Consider the following 13,329-nt stretch of genomic DNA (forward strand, 5'->3'; position numbering starts at 1 on the left):
AATTCTTTCAGTCACAGACTGGCTGCCTAGTAATGATGATCCTAAGAACAGTGACCTTTCTGCCAATCTAATGATCTCTACCCTACTTAGACTAGATGTCTTATTTTTCTTATACAAAAGTGAAAAAAGCAGCAGTGAAGATTGTACCTCCACCTGTCCAAACAACCTTCTCTTAAAAAAACTGGATTAATAACAAAACCATTGTAAAGTGAAGCCAGAGTGTGTGATGTGTTTCTGTGTGTGTGTGTATACTGAGTATTACACTTGTCAGGAGCTATGCCATGTAGGAAAAACAAATTAGTGATAACATGCAGAGGAATGTTAGGAGAATTTTACTGTGCCACTGGAGTCAAAATGTCTGAAACACTGAACAAAAGTAAATAAAAAGAAAGATAGCATCGAAGAAATACACAGAGTGTACCATGCTGAAAAGACTTCCACCAGTTAATTTTTGTATTAATCTGGAAATGTGGTGTCTTTAACAGTCCTGTACCCTGAGAAAACAGACACTGATGTGTCTTCATACAGAGCAACCAACCTCCTCCAGCCAGCATTTCAGCGGAGCTGCGAATACTTCTCTACACGGACTGGATGCTGTCAGTAAAAGGGACCCTTAATGCTCTCATCTTCCTTAGCTAGCTCTGCCCAGGGCTACAGATGAGCTCCTCCACCGCTTAGATCAGAGCTCCTTCCCCTTAACCTGCTCTCTCTCCTACGACTGCACGCATTTGTTTTCCATAATGCATTTTCCAAGGCCAACTTCAAATGGAGAAGTATCAGACTTTTCTTTCCTTTAACAACACGAACAATTCCCTTCTGTTCACTTATTTCTCCAGATCTCCGGAGTGTCTATGAGATCCAACCTATTTCTGGAACTTCAGTCTGCTTAATACACAGGTTTTCTCAAGCTGATCACGGATAACTACTGCGCAGCCCTCCTGCTCCATCCCAGCTGATAAAATGCATTAAAACCAGTGATGAGTCCACCAAGCACTTCCCTCAGATCACCTGTGAGCTAATAGGGTCGCACTTTTCCACTCAGACTCTCCTCTCCAAATTGCACAAGTTGCCCTTACTGGAGCCTTTAGCAAGCCATGCTCTAGACAGGTGCTTTCTTGGTAGGACAGACTTGCACTCTGTACTTAAGACCAGCAGGACGCAGGCTGGCTCAGACCTAAAATAGCTGTGCTTGAGCTAATGCTGAAAGCCCTTCTGAGCACACAGCATTTTCAGATTGTGGCTGGCAATTTCTTCCTCAGATTAGAGGAAGCAAGTGCAAGCCTGAACAGATGGATCAATTTTTTTAACATTAGCAAGTGCAGTCTTGGCTAAGATATCCTTATACTTCTGTGGGCCACACGTATCAGGGACACAGATCATTGAGTGTGGCTGTTTTCTACGTAACCATGGGACCATTTTCACTTGCAAAAAGCTGCTTTAGCAAACTGCTGAATGTTGTCCAGTGAATGAGAAAGTAGTGTTTAAAAATAAGCAGCCCCCTAAAATTTCAACCCTACGAAGGTCTTGAAACTGTCCATGCCCAGAAGCGTGGATGACAGACTTTTTCTTGAGTATCGGCTTTGCCCACACTAAAATGGAGAAATCACTCATTTCCCTTCTGTATAGAGTCAGTAAGGAGTCTGGAATGTAACTATTTAATTTTATTATACTACTTTTAATACTAAGAACCCCATAAAAGTGCCAATTATTTAAAGTAATTTCTTCATACTTCATTGTACAGACATAGAGTCCCATGCCCAAACAACAGTCATGAAAATAAACACAAAGACTGGTATTAAAAATGCCCAGGCAACTACAGTATGTCAGATCTGCAATGAAAGAGAGCAAGGGAATAAACGTCCCAAAACCCCAGAACAGATTTGTATGTATTGCCAAAATTCAGAATTTAAGACACCTTCTTCCCTTGCTACGCATCTTTCTGTAACAATGGCAATGGTTTTCTAATGATAAAGGGTAGGAGAAAACTGGCTGTGATTTCCTAATGTAAAGTATATTTGTGACAACGTTGTATGTATTTGGGACATCACTGCCAACAGTGCCAAGCAAAAAGCTGACTATGAAGTGATTCAACAGATATAAATGAGGAGGAATAGGGCACTTCATTTTTCAGTTGCACATTCCAGTTCTCTTTGGTGAACTTGTGCTTCCTCCAGTGCCAGTCTTTGATGCATCACTGTCTCACATCATTACTGCCTTTTTTTTTTTCCAAGCTGCCTGTCAATATGTCATGCAAGGAGCTAGATAAAATCATTACCTGAAAAATGTGAGCTTTGGATGCTTATATGGATCAAACAAATGTGCACCGAAACTCAGGGAGACATAAAAAGTGTTGCTAAAGGGAAAATTTGCTCACTGGAGCATATTTCAGTACATTTAATACACATATGCCTTTCTTGGTGGTCTAACTACCGTTCCTTAGTTTTCCCCTGCAATGCAATCAGGGGCTATCTGTGCTAGTGAGCACTGCAACTTTTTCAATTAGACTGTGCTTCTCAGAGAGTTCTTAATGATCATACCTTTGCATGTTTCTTCTTTAAGGCATTCAGTTCTTTCTGCTGTTTCTTTAAATGCTTTATATAAGCCTACAAAAAGAGAAGTTGGATCAATTTTTCTGTGGTTATATTGAGTTTAACCAGATAAAATCCTGGCTACTTAAAACAAATAATTAGGAACCCATCTTGAAAAACTCGTGTCCATACTTACCTTCATTTGCTTTAAATCTTCAATCTTCACTTGAGGAATAAGGTCTATACCTGGGAAGGTATTGATACAGTTTATCTAAAACTTCATACATACTAGCATATATCATACTTTTGACTTTTACCAAAGAAATCCACATTTAGGTTAGCAATTAATTAATGTTGTTCACCACATAAAAAAAATAATCACAGGTTAATGAGAAAATTATTCATTAAGCTATAGCTAAGATACAGTTAATTTCCTTTTCAAATGCATTACTCAATCAATTGCCTTGTGAAAAAAAAAAAGAAATGAATCAATGAGTGCATTTTAATCTTTTACAGTTCTGGACTGAAGTGTCAAAACACAGCAATCTAAGAATTGAAAAAGCTCATTTTCTGAAAACACAGCAAACCGTTTCTGTACGTTAAAACTGAATCAGGCAAACTTTAGAATTTTGGTCCATCGCTGGAGATTGCTCTGGCATCGCTCGTTTCAGTGGGGAGGCTTCTTGGGTAAGGTTCTACATAACGATGTAACTGAGGCTAGGTATACTACTTCTCAATTTAAAACTTAAAAATCACGGGAGTGAAAATTTACCTGCATTTTGTGTTTTGGTTAATACCAGGCTATGAGAAAAGGGGTAACAGTACACTCCAAGACTAAAGGAGCGTTAAAAATGGAGGAGAAACACAAAATCATAAGAAGTGAAAATTCTAATGAAAATTCAATAATACAACAAGCAAATCTATCATGTAAGACTATCAGTACTATTCAGATGAATGAAAATGTATTTTGATCAACTTAACTGTAATGCAAACAAAACCCAATCACTTCATGTTTATGCTTTAATAAATGTTCTGTGACTTGTTATGATTTTTTTTTAAGCCCATCCTATATGTAATCACTAAAAAAAATGTCATTACAATGCCACGAGAATTGTAATGCATAGGGTTTTTTTCTGAGTTTTTACACAAAAAAGTTTGCCTGTACATAAATACACTGCAAATGTATTTAGTTAACTGCCCTTGGTAAAGTCTGCAGACTGTAAGATTCCCCCTGCCTTGAAAAGGACTTTCTGCCTTTTAAGGTGAATTTAACTGAAAATATTCAGATGCTGTAAGAGAAAAAAAAAAAAAAAAGAGGCGGGGGGGGAAGGGAGGAAGGTAGGCAATCTCCTTAGGAAACATGAACTTTTTGTTTTCTTAGAAGCGTAAGATTCTGCTCGATTATATGGTATTAACATTAGTAAATGAGACTGGAAGAGATTTAGGCACAGATAGAGGCTGAAGTTTTCAAAACCACAAATCACTTAATTATCACTGAAAGTCAGAGAACAAAACACCCCAACATGCTTGTTTATTTGAAAGCCTTCCCCAGACTCCTTATCTTGCTGGATATATAATTTCTAATAGCAAGGTGAGTTGCATATTGTAACATTGGTAGAATTATTCAGATCTTAAAAGATCACAGAGACAAGTAATATAAAATAAAGATCATTACATGGAATATAAAAATTAACAGCTCTGTTTTAACATGTGAGAATATGGATATAAAATGGTTGCAGACAAGAGTGCATTAAGTACCAAAATCTCAGTTTAAGACCAGGGCTGCATTAGGTGTGCTGTGTTCTAAAGAAACTTCCTCAAGATTTTATCTTAAAACACTGACTCATTTACTTTGTTCAGTGGGTCTGACTCCATGGAAACCAGAAATTAGTTGCCAATCTCAACAAATTTCATGCTTAATTAATGCATAATAAAATTAATACTTGTCCATCTTGGTGATGATACATTAAATATGAGAGCACCCCACTGCATAAAACAGTCTGGTTTTTACACCAGCGAAGATCTTTTTGAAAGAGCTCAGGTGCCAGAGATGAACTGTTTTGTTGCCAAAAGTGACTCCAGAGAAATGGCATCTTGTTTCTCAAGACATCCCTTCACACGTGTGTATTCAGCCATGTCTGCTTGAGTTTGAGATCAAGAGCAGTCAGTGCTCCTTTTCACTCCTATCAATCCCTTTGGGCCAAAGCAGATGAAAGAGAGTGAACAAGATTCTAACTCTTGTGGTCCATTAACAGAAGCATTTATTGTGTTTCATTCAACTGTACAAATTTGTTTTCTTACCTAATATTCATTACCTGTAATGATATGTGAGAAACAAATAATCCCATTTGACTCTATAAAATGATTTTGTAGAGTGAATAGTGAGGAAAAAATACTTACTCAATTATAAATGAGCACATTTAATATGGATATTTTTTACAATAAACATGCCATTTCCATAATCAGTATTCAGAGTAAGACCACACACTGAAAACATTTCTAATTGTTGGGAAATCTCTACGGAATTCAGTGAATTCTAAATACCTTTAATTACTTAAATCTGCAACTCTGCCAAGGGATTTGCAGAAGGAGAAAAAAGCAGAAGAGTTTCTGTGGCGTATGTCAGAAAATAGTCATTCTTATTGGTGTTCCTCCAGTAGATCTTTAGTAAACTACTCCCAGAGTCATGCAGGTTACTGCTATGGGCAGTGGGTATACAGCTACACGAAGAGGTCACTTAGTAAGATAAAGCTGTATTGGCTTTATATTGCCATTTTAGTAATATACAAAATTTATTTGTAATTAGACAACGACCACTCTCAATGGCAAAAGAAGTTACCTTCTAAAAGGTCAAAAATGAATAGAACTGCAAAACTAGAATGGAGTAATGAATATTTCTCTGTGACCTTCTGAATCACTTCAGAACTGAGGGAGTGGCATCTGATTTTTGTCTACCTTTCTTAGCGTCGGTCCCAGACCCAAAGCCTGCCGTGGTACTTGGTCGAAGTTCAGAGCTACTCTGAGGCGTTACGTTGGCTTTGGCATTATTGGCTTTTCCTTTTCTATCATTCTTTGAAGTGTCATTTGGTACATCAGCTATATCACTCTGAAATAAACATTTGCAACATAATAAATTCATTGTTGTATTAGCTGTATTGTAAAAATTGGGGTATGGGAAATTTCTGAACTTGCTTACTTTAAACATAATTTAGAAAATTGAAACATACTTTCAAGCAACATTATATTCAATAAACTATTTGTAACCCATTTTAAATGGCTACCTACTAAAATATGGCTCCTTTCTAATTTCTTAAAATTTTACTTCTAAGGGATGTGTTAGCATGATCCGTGAAAAGTCAGTGAATGGTAGTTCAGCACGTGTTAACTAACACAAGCCAACGTATTTCGAGCAGGACAAAGAGGCTTATGGATGAAAATGAGAAAGGATAAGGTAACATGCATTGACTAGAAAAAGATTGGTTTAATTTAAAAAAATATCATAGCATGAACATAAATGGGCTGTGTTTGTCATTAAGTTCTACTTACAGTTTCGATACCCATAGCTCTCATTTGGTCTGCTCTTTTTTCTGTGATAGACAAAAATTTCTTTGGATCTGATAAAGCATCCACAATATCTGTAAGAAAAAAAAAATCAACTTCTTATGACCTTCAGAAGCATTTGGAAACTATTCTACTAAAAGAGCTTTATTCTACCCCTGTTATTATGAGCCATGGCTTGCAACAACAGTCCAACTTTCCATACCAAACTTGGCAGGACTGAAAGCACTCATCACCACACTAGGAACAAGAAATCAGTTTATAATGCACCGAGGGAGTGGTCTTCATCCAGAATCCAGGAACCTTATTTAGGCGAAACACACTGACTCCATCAGACCGAAGCTACCCTAACTTACTCCCAGCTGATGACACTAGAATTTGAGACCAGAATGGGATCTCCTGGGCCACAAAGCACTAACAACTTTGTCTCTCGGTTATTTGAGGCAGGGCTGACTGACTTGGGACTGCAGGGACGTGCAGAAAATGCTGTTACATTTCCTAACCAAACAGCAGTTTCAGATGGGTGGTTAAATCAATTGGGAAAATCTGTTCTCACTTGCCTTTGTGATGCTCCATGTTTGGAACATGACAGGCCTTGAAATGGCTTTTCCATGAACCGTAACGACCAATATTTGAACCCCACACATGACACAGTACCACTAGTGTTTATAGCACTACTCAGCACCAGATACTGTATAGATTATTGGATCTGTTTGCAATATGCAGTGACAAATGTGCAAGCACGGGTTTATGGGAAGACAAGGACACACAAATCTATACCTGCATATTGCACAATCCCTTTCCATGCTTCATTTCAACAGTCATATAATTCACAAATGGCAAAGGTGGCCCTACACAGCAAGAAATTATTTTACAAATTAAACTGATTCAGCACCTACAATAATAATGCATTCAGAGACCACAGCAGCGATCTGTTTGGACAATCCCTTTGAAACTTTAACTTCAGTATTATGGAGGAAAGGGTCACTGATCTCGGTTAATAAGTCTTTCTTGTCAGAGCAGTAACTTAAGAAAGGAAGCTTGAACGCTGCAGCCTGACTCATCATTCACTGCAAAATATTGTCTTTTAATTAACTTGGGGGTTTTGTTGTAACCATTAAGAGGAGCACGGACAGTGTTTCACTTGCAAGAAAGCTGTTTCTTTGCAGAATGCTGCAAAGCCTTATTTTTGGATGCTTATGAGTAAGACATAAATAGGTTTGTACCCTTATATTCTAGATGGTCTCACTAGCATAAGAGGCCACTATTTCTGCAACAACATTTCTGACACTCATGGCTTTTATCATCGTTTGAATTTTGCCCACGTTTCATGTCACCTCTTCACCCATTTCCCAAGTGAGCTTACAATGATGCAAGACAGAAGGTGGTCTGCTGACCAGGTCTGTAAAAATATCTAACCCATCAAAAGCTTTGGGAAGAAACTTGCTATCCTTCTTGTGAAAACTAGAGGCTGGATGGTATCATCTCCCTTCCAACCTAAATTGTTCTATTAAGTGTTCCTCTGAAGCCATCAGATGCATTTCTCAAGAAAAAAAAAAAAAAAAAAAGAGCACAAACAAGGCTCCCATTCCAACAAAAGTTGTATTAAATACATAGCATTACCTTTGACAGATTTGTTTATCTACACAAGTAGGTTGTCTCCAATAACTGTTGTGACCCAGCGATGCCTTCTGAAACTTACTTCATATACACAGAAACCAGGTAGAACTTATTTTCAGCCGTAACAGTGGCCTTGTAGCTCAGCACCGACTGTTTCCCTGACTCAGTAAGCATGTCTTTTTGCCCTTGGTATGCACTCTTCAATGAAAATCCAGGACTACCGGACTAACGTGATGTGTCATTTGAAAATGGAACCTGATTATCACGAGCTTCAAGGTAAAAATGACTAACGCGTCTGGGAGAGCAAGACCTTTGTAAATTGTATTAGTAACCATACAAGCACATCACCAAAGGCTCAGCATTTCTACAAGTGGGATATGACTCATCACTGCTGCTCACCATTGCCATTTGTCCTCTGCTTACGTTTTTCTTTCTCCTCAGTGAGGTAAGGCGGGGGTGGGGAATAGCGTTTTGCAGAAGAATTGCAATTAAATGTAAAAATAGGATAATCACTCTAAGAGTACACAACAGAGGACTCTAACCACTAACCTAAGTAGCCATGCTTGCTTACATACAGGCTCCTATTACAAAAGCTTCTCTTTGGAGAATGCTACTTCATTTGCATTAATTTGTGCCAGTATTGTGTTTTATTTGGAACAGAGTAGCTGATGCAAATAAACCAAAAGAAATGACTAAGATATATGAAAAATAAAGTTATGCATCTTTTAAAGCCCACACTGCATTACCCATTCTGGTTATTATTCAGTGCAGGTCTTTGAATCCTGATCATACGGGTTAAAAAAAAAAAAAAAAAAAGAAGAGATAAAAAAGAAAGTAGGCAGCTATTGAATATTGAATTGAGCTACACCTTCCTACAGGTTTGCTAAAACTTCCAAGGCGATTCTAATGATAGCTCATAAAACAATAAGAGGTTCACTGCAGATGATAAGTAATTAAAAAACACATGCCAACAGAATAGTAATGATTCCACCTGAGTGTCGAAAGTTATTTCCCTGTCGTTCATCATGCTGTTGTTCTATTATCAATGAAAAAAAATACATGAGACACATCAAAACTATCTGGGAAGGGAAAGGAGAACTGATAATTGAACTCATTTAGTTTGTGTTAATATGGAGGCCGTTTTTCCCCAACACCGACAATAAGCTATGATAACCAGTTCTCTCCTTCCAGTAGCATTTTTACTGTAAAGATACTGTTACTTCGGGGTAGTAATGCTTTTCTGTGTCCTCACCTCTACCAGATAAACTGTCTGTTGAATGCTAACAATGCAGTAGATCAACCAGTACTGAAGTGCACACAATTTGCAAATTCTAATCTGGTGTTCAAATTATCTTTGAAAAACAAGTCTTTCTTTTCTGAATTTGTATAATGCAGTTTAAAAGAGAAAATAAAAAATATATTCTCCCTATATGACCAGCACACGCAGCAGCTGAGCCACAGCAAACTCTGCTGAGTTTAAATTCTGCTCTTAGAAAGTGTGGTATTATTCAGAAAAACATCAATCTCAAACCAGAATCATATCCCTACTTTAGAAAATATTTTAACCAAAGTAATTTACTGAGAAAAGATGAAGTTCAGGAAAGAATTAAAGCACATGCTTAAATGTGTCCCTTAGATTCATAGTTCAATTACTGCCTCGAGAATCTCAGGCTTAAGCAGAAGCTTACATTTGTCTTGAAACAAAGTCCCTGAAGTAAAATACTGAAGTTAAATACTGATGGAACATGATGCATAAAGGCATGGTAGCGCTTCAAGACCTGTGGCAAAACTCCAGCTGACTTGCCAGCAAGCAGGATTTGACATAGGAACAACACAAACGCTTCTGTAAATGCTTAACTTTTTCCATGAAAAGTTCTTACTGAAGTCTAGGCCCGTTCATTTTTTTAAAGCCTGAATAAATACCAGCACATACCATGGAAATGACACTCAGACAAGTGGCAGTAATTCTCTGCATAGGCAGCAGGTTTGAAATCATTTTAGCAAAGAGCAAAAGATAATTTTTATCAATAATGTTTCACCAGTCAACTCTAAGATGAACTTCATTTTACTGCCGAGTCAGAGCACTAACATTTAGCGCAATTTCTATTTCACAGTTTTAAATTTTTATTGTCTAATGTACAAGCGAATTTCATCTGCAGTGAAGAAAACATTTCCCAGAGGTACACCTTCAGGGTGAACTTGACCTTTACACTGATTTAAGTGGTGTAATGATTATTCTCAGCTGTTTTTTTCCTATCCACGTGTGGCAATTTGCCACCGCTCAGTATAAATGACCATGGCCCTGCCAACCTGATCATGGAAATGGCTCACATTAAAAATCACTTTCCTGAAAACCCAGAAGTAATTAAACCACACTAAAAACATGTAAAATTGGGAGAGAAAAAATGCAGAAGGGTTTGGAATGCTAAATTATTTCACTGTCCATTTTTAACAATATGCCAATATTCTCAAGAATATGAAAGTGGTTTTATTTGAAAAAACATGTCTAGATTCTGCATCAATTGTTTATACCTATAGGCCAAACAATATAGCTAAAGTACATGTTAACCTTACAAATACTTATGTCAGAAATAACTTAATTAAAAAAAAAAAATCAGAAGAATCTTCTTAAAATGTCAACAGAGAAAACAAAACTGAGCTAACAAGTCTTAGCTTATTTTATGCATTATTTTGTCATTTAACAGATACATGTCATTATTAACACTGAGGCAGGCACTTGGTCTGAGAGCCGATTTCTTAACTGACTATGCAGGCTTTCCAGGGAGGTAAAATACTGTATCTTTCCAATTTTCCAGCACTGTGTGTCTGCTTCCAGCTGCCATACTGACACCACGGTACTTCATGTTGCTTCCCCACCAACACTCAAGATGTACAGCACACCGAGGTACACGTTTATCTCACCTCCAAAACCGTCAGGCACGTATGTTTTAAGCACAATGTTGCAGAAAACCGTTGGAAGAGAGAGTGGTTTGTTGCCCTCATTCCGAAGGGAAATGTGTCTGTAACCTGCTTGCAGACCATCCAGAGGCAGGATCCTCTGACCAATCAACTTATTATTGTCATCATACACTGCTATTCTCAGGACAGCAAGATCAGGGAGAATAACCTGCAAAGCCATAAAATGAAGAAATTCAATGACTCTAATCCAGTAGCACCCTCCCCGCCTCCCATGTTTGAACCACTCACTTCGTATGCCAGACTATTGTCACTGTAAAATGACACTTCCCTGCAAACTGCACACTTTAAGACTGAATCTTTCCTGGGAAAGCTTTTTTTTTTTTTTTCAGCCTAAATAATGGGTAGATTACAGAATATGCAACTCCCGAAGCTCACAGTTACACTAGCTACTTGGCATATTTCTCTTTCCTTACTGATGACTGGTGACATCGGTAAAAAGGCAAGTAAATACTACATGGGAAATGACAGATACAGTGGCAATCGAAGGGGAGAGTCAGGAGGAATTACGACAGGAAGACGGGAGTTGGGCTGTATCCCGAAGGGCGATGAGGGATGGAAAGAGCGCGAGCGGAAGCTGCCGGGGACGCGCGCGGAACCGCGGGTTGTGCGGCGGGGAGAAGCGGAGCCAGGCGGGCAGGGCGGGCTGACAGACGTGCTGAAATGGTGCGCTGGACTCGGGACACGACGGGTACACGGTGTGCGAGGTGGGCAGGGATGCTGCCGGCTACCTGCACCGCTCGGCCCTCAGCCAGACCGACCAAAACAGTAAAAAAAAAAAAAAAAAAAAAAAAAAAAAATCCCCCTGCCTTCTCTGGAGCAAAGGTGCTGGGAAAGGTCTTCTCACTCCTTCCCTACCCAGCTCTATTCATCAACACTTACAGGACCAAAGGGAAGACCTAAGCAAATTGCAGTCCACTATCTCCCTTAGACCTTCCCTCTGCCACTTCCAATTTCAGTCTCTGAGAGCACAAAATAAAGAATGCTTTCGGTCTCCGAACCCACCTGAGCTATTCACAGATATCCTGCTCTACTTGATTACAACTCAGCACTTCTGGCACAGGTTACCACCAGCACTCACCCCGTCCTCCCCCTTACACAACAGAGTGACAACACAGAACTTGGGTTAGAATGACCGAAGCTTTATTTTAATTAAAATAAAAACAAGAAAACGTGACAGAAAAACAAGATCAAACATATTACCTGAGAGCAACTGGGTAGGATTAAACATCAGCTTGAGGAGAACACTGTAACCCAAACCGGGCAAACAGATCTCTCCTCCACAGGCCACAGATCAGCATATCTTTCATTACGTGATGAGCTCAGATACGGATTTGCTAGGGAGCAGGAGTGGGGACTAAGAAATTTATCATTCCCTCTCCATTAATTTGTTCTGTGGTATCCTGGTGGGCGCTTCCGCTCTCATGACATTTTAGCACTGTGCACCCCATGCCTTCATCTCCTCCAACTAGAAGAATTGCTCCCGATGTGTTTATGCCACTCATCTGTGTGGACACCAATGTACGTCTTGGTTACAATGCTAAACCTGATAATGATAAGGGCCTGAGATGAAGAAAAGTAATCTCTTGGCTGGCTTAGAGTATGAGTTATTCAAGAGAACGTGTGACCATGTAATTGTTCATGGCAGAAGGCAAGCAGAAAGTCTGAGGAATACTTGGCATTGGCCACTGTACCCATGCCACGACACACAGGTACCCCCCCTTTTAGACTGAAGCTGTGTGCACCTTGTAGTTTATGGGCCTTTTGATTTAAGAAATCAGAAAGCAGTAGATGCTGGCCACATGGCCAGCACGCCACGGGCAGCATGATTGCCTGTCATTGTACCTAAGCATCTTCCCTGTGCTTCCTCATATACGGAGAAAAGCACTTGAAGTCACATTCATTTCAAAATATATTTGACTCCGGAAAACCCTCCTGCATTAACTACACTTCTGTTAAAACCTGGTTATACTGCTAAGAGAGTAGATTCTGTGTGTAATATATCCAAGTGCAAAGCGTTATCACCACTTGGCAAAGTCTGTCACTTTGGAATAAAAGAGTAACAATTCTGCATGACAACAAAACGTGTAAGCAAAACAGACGTTACCAAAGACGGCACTGCTAACACACGTAGTCTGGATGAAACTCCAGCTGACAGAAAAAAAAAAAAAAAAAAGTAAAAATATATATATGTGTATCATATATATAAAGACTGAGAGATAATAACTGAACACAGACGACTGATCTCTCCTTAAATCCCCCATACCAAGAAAAAAAGGTTTGTTTTTCTTTTGCTATTGAAAAAAAAAAGGAAAGAAAAAGGTACATGATGCACATGGACTACTGAAGGAGGGAGCTGGCAGCACTGTCTGAAGAACACAGCACCCTTCCAACTTTTCCATGTAAGAACATTGACCTTAGCTTGGATGCAGCATCTCACCTGCCCTCTGGGCTGAAGGAACAGTGCAAGATAGCAGCCACTGCCAGGGCAGGGAAGAAGAAATCTCCAAGGAATGATGGTGTCCACCAGCGGGGGCTCATTCTGAGCAGACTGCATACCTTGAGCACAGGCATGGCCACGGAAGAGGTGGCTACCTCCAAGTGGGAGGAGGAAGCAAAGGGGAGGGAAAAGCCAAACAGAAACAAA

At 39.2% G+C, this 13,329-nt stretch overlaps 1 protein-coding gene across 7 annotated transcripts in view; it reads right to left on the minus strand.

The window, feature by feature from the left end:
- PLCB4 (phospholipase C beta 4) overlaps positions 1–13,329 on the minus strand; it is a 214,192-nt gene that overhangs the window by 29,967 nt on the left and 170,896 nt on the right. For all 7 annotated transcript variants that reach the window (XM_042789626.1, XM_042789629.1, XM_042789627.1 and 4 more), the window contains 5 exons: positions 10,629–10,833; positions 6,075–6,163; positions 5,484–5,634; positions 2,725–2,774; positions 2,538–2,603 (listed from right to left, as the gene is read on the minus strand). In XM_042789626.1, the coding sequence (XP_042645560.1) occupies positions 2,538–2,603; positions 2,725–2,774; positions 5,484–5,634; positions 6,075–6,163; positions 10,629–10,833 (561 nt within the window). The remainder of the gene's footprint in view (positions 1–2,537; positions 2,604–2,724; positions 2,775–5,483; positions 5,635–6,074; positions 6,164–10,628; positions 10,834–13,329) is intronic.

The sequence above is a fragment of the Tyto alba genome, unplaced genomic scaffold, assembly GCF_018691265.1.
Source record: "Tyto alba isolate M040663 unplaced genomic scaffold, T.alba_DEE_v4.0 Super-Scaffold_16, whole genome shotgun sequence".
Taxonomy (NCBI): domain Eukaryota; kingdom Metazoa; phylum Chordata; class Aves; order Strigiformes; family Tytonidae; genus Tyto; species Tyto alba.